At 48.8% G+C, this 7788-nt stretch overlaps 1 protein-coding gene across 1 annotated transcript; it reads left to right on the forward strand.

Moving 5' to 3' along the window:
- Positions 1-5574: 5574 nt before the first annotated feature.
- Positions 5575-7494, forward strand: LOC147665642 (uncharacterized). The gene has a single exon (XM_086949619.1). It carries the CDS (start codon positions 5575-5577, stop codon positions 7492-7494), a length of 1920 nt encoding a protein of 639 aa, XP_086805745.1.
- The last annotated feature ends 294 nt before the right edge of the window (positions 7495-7788 follow it).

The raw sequence follows: 7788 nt of genomic DNA on the forward strand, positions 1-7788 counted from the left end.
ATTATAATCCATTGCGCTTATATGATAACTTTGGTTTGGCTTTATCAAAACATATCGTGTAAGGTGTCATACGATTTGGAATACTATCCCCTCGCCAATCCTGGCAACGGGGATAGCATTCCACCCCTCTAGAGGGAGAAGACATGTTACTTTACTAAAACGCGGTTGATTTTAAAAGAGCCTCAGCATCACAAAATGGACGCTTCTGCCACAGACACGAGTCTGGCCTCCTGCTGCTGACCGAAACTTGGCAGAGGAGGCCTGGACAAAGGGTTTCCTGTCGCGGGGAGGTGTCACACCACCCCAGACAGGAGATAGTGGATTGTAGCAGTGAGGTTTGAAAGAAACCAGACACTGCCTGGGGAGCACAAGGCTTCCCCTTGCATAATCCGGTCAAACCGGTTCTAGGGGCACACCAGCCCCAGTCCCAGCGTGACCCTGGACAAAGGGAAAGGGGTGTAACCACCCCCTTCCTGGGTCCCACCCATAGGAGGGACCTAGCAGGTAATCCAGCCCACTAGATTGGTATATAGGTGGGAGCAGTGCCAACGCACTCGGATTATCCTGACTGAAACTTATGAAACAAAACTCTGGACCCTTCGACATCCTTTTTGCTGTAGAAGACTGAATAATCTCCCTTGTGGTCAAGGAGTGACCACCCTGCGCAAACAGGCACCATCCAGCACCTCACCGTTTGCTTTCTTGCAGTTCCCGCCGGAACTCGAGTGACAGAGTTCAACAAGATCCAGCGTTCCTGCCTTCTAACAGCCCGATCCACAGTCCCTGCAAAGCTGAGAACTGTGGAGGTGACCTGAAGCGTGGGGCCGGCCATCTTGGAAAGACCACGAGGCGCTGACCGTGCAGCTTCCAAGGCTCCCTCGAAGCTGTGCATTGGGGTTTGAGAAGCCCTAACCCTGAGCCACTCTTGCTCCGAAGATCACCCCTCTACACTCACAGAGTGCTGCGTGGGGCTCTTCTGCATCTTTTGGCTTGACGCATTGGTCCGGTCACTTGCCCGTTGGCTTGCGGCCCCAGTACCAACGAACCTTTGAATTTGACCTGCCAGTCCGGTTGCTCTGGACTGGCCCTCGCTCCCCTGAAAAGGAGCACCCGCTCTGACCTTCCTGGTCCGAGTAAGAAGCGATCTTTGAATCCTGCGTGGGTTGCGCTTGCCAAGGTTTGTTTGCTCCAATCCGGAAGCCGACACCGCCAACAGCGAGAGCCTTTGTAGGACAGCTCGTGATCCACTCATGGACATCCTCTGTGCCCCAGAGTCCACGTGGCAGTGGAGACAAGCTTCTCAACATCGACCTGATTGCGCCCGACATTGCCTGGTTCCACCCTGGCCACTGCTGAGTGACCCAGACTCTGTCCCCTCTGCTTTCAAGTCATTACCATCTTTGATCCACCCTTGGATCACACCGGACACTTCTCCTCCCGACGCCTGCAGCACCTTCATCTTCAGGCACCATCGACCTGCGTGACGAAACCCGACACTACTTTGCACCTATGCACCCGCTTCCTGTGGGTGAGGTAACTCAGCAACGCCAGTGCTCCTATACTGGTACACACCTCTAGTGTACGTGTCTAAAGTTTTGTCCTTCTAGGTCAGTCGGAAGGTTCCTTTAACGGTAACTTTGTAACTTTTACGCACCATTGAATTTGCACTGGTGTGTGTGTGTGCTTTAAGCGCTGCACCCGACTCCTGTGGGCTTTTCCCGACTTCAGCATTGCTAGTCCCGATTGGTCCCAGCGATTCCCTAGGCCCTAGGCCTAACCACTGTTCGATTAGGGATACTTATACCACTTTTTTAGTATATGGTTTGAGTGGCCCCCTGGGCCTTATCCATAATTGTGCAACTTTTATATGGTTAACCATGCTTTTGTTTAAACGCTTGTGCCCCTGCACTCATAAAGAGTACAGAGGATTATTCTAGGCCTGTAACATACTAGCCCCTCCCAAAACTACACACCGGAACAGAACAACAACTTCAGCCCCATGGTTCACGGAGGCCCTACGCATGCAGAAACAACATTGCAGGAACTTGGAAAGACAATGGCGCCGCAACTACAGCCCGGCAGACAAATCTACCTACAAAAATGCCCTCGCTATCTATAAAAGAGCGATAACTACTGAGAAAAGTCACTACTATGTTACTCAGATCAACCAGGCAAAAAATTCATCCGGAGAATTATTTAGGGTAGTAACTACCTTATCCAACCCCCCGACGCCGCCCCTAGAGACCTCTCAATCACTGACCGATGCCTTGGCTAGCTTCTTTGAGGAAAAAGTCAGTTCCATCTTCCAGACTTTTTCACGCTCTAACCCGCTACAACCTGTGACTTCTCCCTCTACCAGTAACTCACCAACCTTTGTATCCTTTCAACCGGTAGACAAAGATCATATTCAACGTCTAGTAGTCAGCACCAAATCTGGCTCCCCCCGGGACCCCTGCCCCCCTTCCATCCTTAACCGCATACCAGAAGCAATTTCCCCTTCATTAGTCACAATATGTAATGCCATGTTCTCTACGGGAACATATCCTTCTGTCTGGAAAGAAGCAATAATAAAACCATTGCTGAAAAAACCCACGCTAGACCCTCTTATACCAGCAAGCTACAGACCAATTGCTTGTCTCCCTTTTCCAGCTAAGATTTTTGAAAAATCCATGAACCTGCAGCTGTCAAAATTCATAAACACCAACAACTTGCTAGACGACACTCAGTTCGGTTTCAGGCAGGGTCATGGGACTGAGACGGCACTACTGAAAGCCGCTGATGAAATTAGAACAACTATGGACAAGGGAGGATCAGCTGTCTTGATACTCCTAGATCTCTCCGCTGCTTTCGACACGGTCGATCATATCACTCTGATCGACCGTGTCGCAGCCCTGGGAATAGGAGGAACGGCCAAAGACCTGATTGCCTCATTTCTCGCCAATCGGCCACAGATTGTCAAAATGGGTAACTACACCTCCCAGACCTTTTCTCTCCCCTGTGGAGTCCCACAAGGTTCCTCGCTAAGTCCGACGCTTTTTAATATCTATGTATCGGACTTGGCGAGGGTGATAAAATCTTATGGCATTGCATTGACCACATATGCCGATGACACGCAATTAGTGCTATCGGTACATGACAACGGAACCAGTGTGGCAGCCAATTTCCGGGAGGGTATGAAGGCAATAAGCTCCTGGATGTCATCAAATTGCCTCAAGCTTAACTCTGATAAAACGGAGGTGATGACATTCGGGAGCTTGAAACCAGCATGGTCCCCACAATGGTGGCCACCGGAGTTGGGATCCCCCCCCGAACCGGTGACTAAGGTTCGTAACTTAGGAGTTATCTTTGATAACAAACTGACCTTCCATCACCACGCCAATACTGTGACATCATCTGCATTCTTTATACTCAAAAGAATCAAGAAACTTCTCCCATATCTTCCTCAATCGGCGGGCAAAACTCTCATTAGTACTCTTGTGTTCTCAAAAACGGACTACTGCAATTCCTTGCTTCTCAACGCGCAGGAAGGAGTCCTTAATAAATTCCAAACCGTCCAGAATGCGGCTGCAAGAATTTTACTTTCAATCCCCAAATTCACCTCAGTATCCCACCGTCTCAAAGAACTCCACTGGCTTCCAATCAGAAAACGGATAAAATTTAAGGCTCTTTGTATAGCTTACAAGACCCTGAATTATCCAGGGCCTAAGTTCCTAAAATTAGCTCTTCATCCTCTGGAGCACCGCAGAACACTTCGATCCTCAACTACTTGCATGCTGTCTGTCCCTCGGACAAAAAAAGCGACTTGGGGAGACAGGTGCTTCACTACAGCTACTGCCAAGTTATGGAATACCCTCCCACTGCATATCAAAACTGCCCCCACCCTCATTAAATTCCGAAAGAGCCTCAAGACATGGCTTTTCTCCTCTGTTTAACCATCCTCATAGAGTAAGAGTTCCTTGAGCAACAGCGCCGAGACACCCGTATGGGTATTTGCGCGCTTTAAAAATAGCAAAAATAAATAAATAAATAAATACATATATTTTTATAATATATAACTTGTGTAGTGTCCTTTCATTTGATATTACAGGATTGTGATTGGTAAAACAGCTTGCTTAACACGACCTCTTGAGTTAAGCCTTTAAGGCTGCTTAGTCCATGCTACCCTTAGGATAGCTTGTCTATAAGGTTGACTTACAACCAGACACCATAAGGGATTGTTTGGACTGATACAAGGTGCCCCCAGAATTGGAGACATCATATATCAGGCCAACTTCTCACATTGGTGGCAGCGGTGGGATTTGAACTTGCTGTTGTTTTACCATTGCAATCTTTTTATTAAATTGAAAGATCACATCAAGTACCTTAGGTACATATAAACAAAGCTTAGCATATTTAAGTTCTACTGAACTTAGTAGTTGTAGATCAAAGGGCTTAGCACACCCTGCCTACAACTCACTAGCAAGGTACAGTAGGAAACCACTTAGTGTAGGTAAGTGCACTACTTACACCTCACTAGCAGTCATGGCTGGCACATAGGGAGCTTCAGGCTCTTCACCTGTGTTGGTAGACTTTACCAAGGCACCTTCCAGCTATGACAAATTCAGCCATAAGGACCTGAGTGCCCTGTGCACTGCAAGGGGGCTGAAAAAGGGTCACAACCCTACCATTCCCGTCCTGATAGGCATCCTGGAGAAGGATGAGCTAGAGAAGGCTAGCATAGCTCCCTTAGTATCAGGAGATGGAGTGAATCCCCCAGAGATTGAGATCACCCCCCTAGAAGATGTGGTGGTGGACCCCGAATCAAATGGTGAAGATTCAGATCAGGACGAAGGGGATATTCAGATACTAGTTGGGAGGCTTAACCAAACCAACTTGGACCTACATAGGAATGGAGAGGGCGAGCACCTCCCCAGATCCTATAACATAATTCCCTCCGGTAATAGAAGAATGAGATCTTCCTCAAGGGACTCTCATATTTCTAGTGCCTCAAGGGAATCTCAAAGGGGAATGACTTCCCCCCAGAGAAAAGAACATAGGGCTAGAATGAGGGCTGTCGAACTCCAGATAGAGAGGGAAGAGGTAGCCCTGCGCCAAGCTAAACTTGCCTTGGCAAGGGAGCAAAAATTGTGTGGCTTAGATGCCACTGGTGGCAGCAACAGTATTCCTAGAGAGAAAGACGGGTCCTATGATACTAGAAACCTGACAAAGATTGTGCCCCCCTACAAGGAAGGGGATGACATCCACAAGTGGATAACTGCTCTGGAGAGAGCCTGCATGGTACAGCAGGTTCCTCAAGAACAGTGGGCAGCAATCTTATGGTACTCCTTTTCTGAGAAAGGGAGGGATAAGCTCCTCACTGTCAGACAGGAGGATGCTAAAAACTACAATGTCCTGAATAGTGCTCTAATAGATGGGTTTGGCTTAACCACTGAACAATACAGGTTAAAGTTCAGAGACACCCAGAAGACACAGACTCAGGACTGGACTGATTTTGTAGATTGTGCTACTAAGGCTCTGGAGGGTTGGCTACATGGCAGCAAAGTACATGACTTAACAGGATTGTATAATTTGATTATGAGGGAGCAGATCCTGAGTAATTGTCAGAACCAGCTTTTATACCAGCACCTGGTGGACTCAGATTTGACCTCTCCCCAAGAATTGGGAAAGAGGCCAGATAAATGGGTCAGAACCAGGATTAGGCCTAGAAATCAGGGTAATGACCAGAAGAAGGAGTCTACCAAGCCTCAAGAAAAGGGTGGGGATAAATCAAAAGAGAAGACTTCCCCAGGGTCCCAAAACTCCAAGGATGGGGATGGGTCCCAAGACACTTCCTCTACACAGAAAAAGCCATACTGCCATGTCTGTAAACAGACTGGCCATTGGAAATCAGACAGCTGTTGTCCAAAGAATGGCAATAAACAAAATATACCTCTAAAAGCAGCCCCAACACCTCCTGTTACTGTTAGCAGTAATCCACCAGGAAGTGGGAGCACCCCCAGGAATCTGGGTGGGTTTACTTTTGGAGCACAGGTGGACTCTGGCCTACCCAGGTCCCCAACCACTTCTGTCTGTGAAAATGGCATGGGGTTTGCCAACTTCACTGATTGCCCAAACACTTTGAGCAAGTATAGACAGGAGCCCCTCGTCAATGGTTTGAAAGTTGAGGCCTTTAGAGACACAGGGGCTAGCATCACCATGTTGGCTGAGTGCCTAGTCCCCTCAAGGCAACTTTTACCTGTTGCCACATACCAGGTGACAAACATTGATGGAATACAAACCAATCATCCCATGGCAGTAGTAAGTCTCAGCTGGGGAGGTGTCACTGGCCCAAAGAGAGTGGCAGTGTCAGCAAACGTGCCTATAGACTGCCTACTTGGAAATGATTTGGAAGTCCCAGCCTGGGCTGAGGTTGAACAGAAAATCCATTCTAGAATGATGAATGCCCATGGAAAGGTTAGTGGGGCTGTGTTGGCCACAGCCCCAATCCAAGATGTCCTTCCCGAAAAGGTTGGTAGGGCTGTGCAAGACTCAGCCCCAACTTTAGCAGAAGCCCTTCCTGAACAAGTTAGCAGAGCTGTTATGATAACAGCCCATACCCAAACTGAGTCTCCTCCTGAAAAGGTTGGTGGGGCTGTGATGGTCACAGCCCAAACTCAAACTAATTCATGTGTTGTGAAGCCTGAAATGATGGATCACTCCACACAAACAGAGAGCACTGAGGAGGAAGAGAAATCTCCCTCCCACCAGACATTAGGACAGGATCAGCCTCCTCAGGGAACTGATCTTACCCCTGATGAAGGAACTGTCCCAGAGGTTGTTAGGCCTAGTCTGACAGAGCCCCTGATGGTAGTGGACCCTTCTCAGGTGGGACCCAGTCTGGAGCAGGTAACCTGCCCCTCTCTCCCTTGCCTTAGTCAGCCCAGGGCTGCAGAGGACAAGAAGGACAGTGAGCCCCAAAGGGCCCCCTGTCAAATAAAGCACCCCCATCAGCAGATTAGGGGCACCAAAGCTAACAGCCCTAGCCAGGTGAAAACTTTAAACACTCCTGAGGGATCCCCCCTAAAAGTAGTTAGGGACCTCCCACAGATGGATTGTGTTGGGCACAGCCAAACCTGGGACCCAAAGGGCCCAAACCTGAACTGTCCCTCCAGTAAGCCAACCAAAGGAACCCAGCCTCCAGCTTTCGGTAGCAAGAGGTTGACCCTGAGAGCACAGTGCAACTCAGTTGATGAAAGAAAGGCACACATGGTGGAAGATAATTGGAGGAAGCTGAGCCCTAAATTAGTGGAGCCTCACTTCAGTACTCCATATCAACACCAGCCTTTTACTTTGCAAAAACACACCCAAGGTAGTGATTCCCTATGGTGGAGACCCTCTAATACCCCAAGGGTGAGGGATTGCTTAGTGGACCATGAGACAGGGGGTAACCATGCTAGTGCAGGTACTTCCTTATATGGCCACTCAGGCAATATAGGCTTACCTGGTCAAGGATAGCCTTATCTCCTTTCGTTTGGGAGGGGGGGGGGGTTGTGTAGGAAGGTGGACACCTGACTATGGTTACCCCAGATTTTTTGCCTGTGTTTAGCTGGTTTTCGACTTAGTTGGCCTGGTTCCCTGCTAATCAGGGCCCCAGGCTATCTGCTCTCTCTGTAAAATGGACTCCATGCCCCTTAGGTGCATAACCAATCTGATACTGGACACCTTATCACCCCCTGTACAGTGCACTATAGGTGCCCAGGGCATAGGTGCATCCAAGGCCTACCAGGGGCTGCAGCATATCTATTGCCA

This window comes from Lissotriton vulgaris, unplaced genomic scaffold (assembly GCF_964263255.1).
Source record: "Lissotriton vulgaris unplaced genomic scaffold, aLisVul1.2 SCAFFOLD_1841, whole genome shotgun sequence".
Lineage (NCBI taxonomy): Eukaryota > Metazoa > Chordata > Amphibia > Caudata > Salamandridae > Lissotriton > Lissotriton vulgaris.

What these genes read in the sequence shown, in the direction of transcription:
- LOC147665642 (XM_086949619.1), top strand. Translation starts at nt 5,575, where the DNA reads ATGAGGGAGCAGATCCTGAGTAATTGTCAGAACCAGCTTTTATACCAG.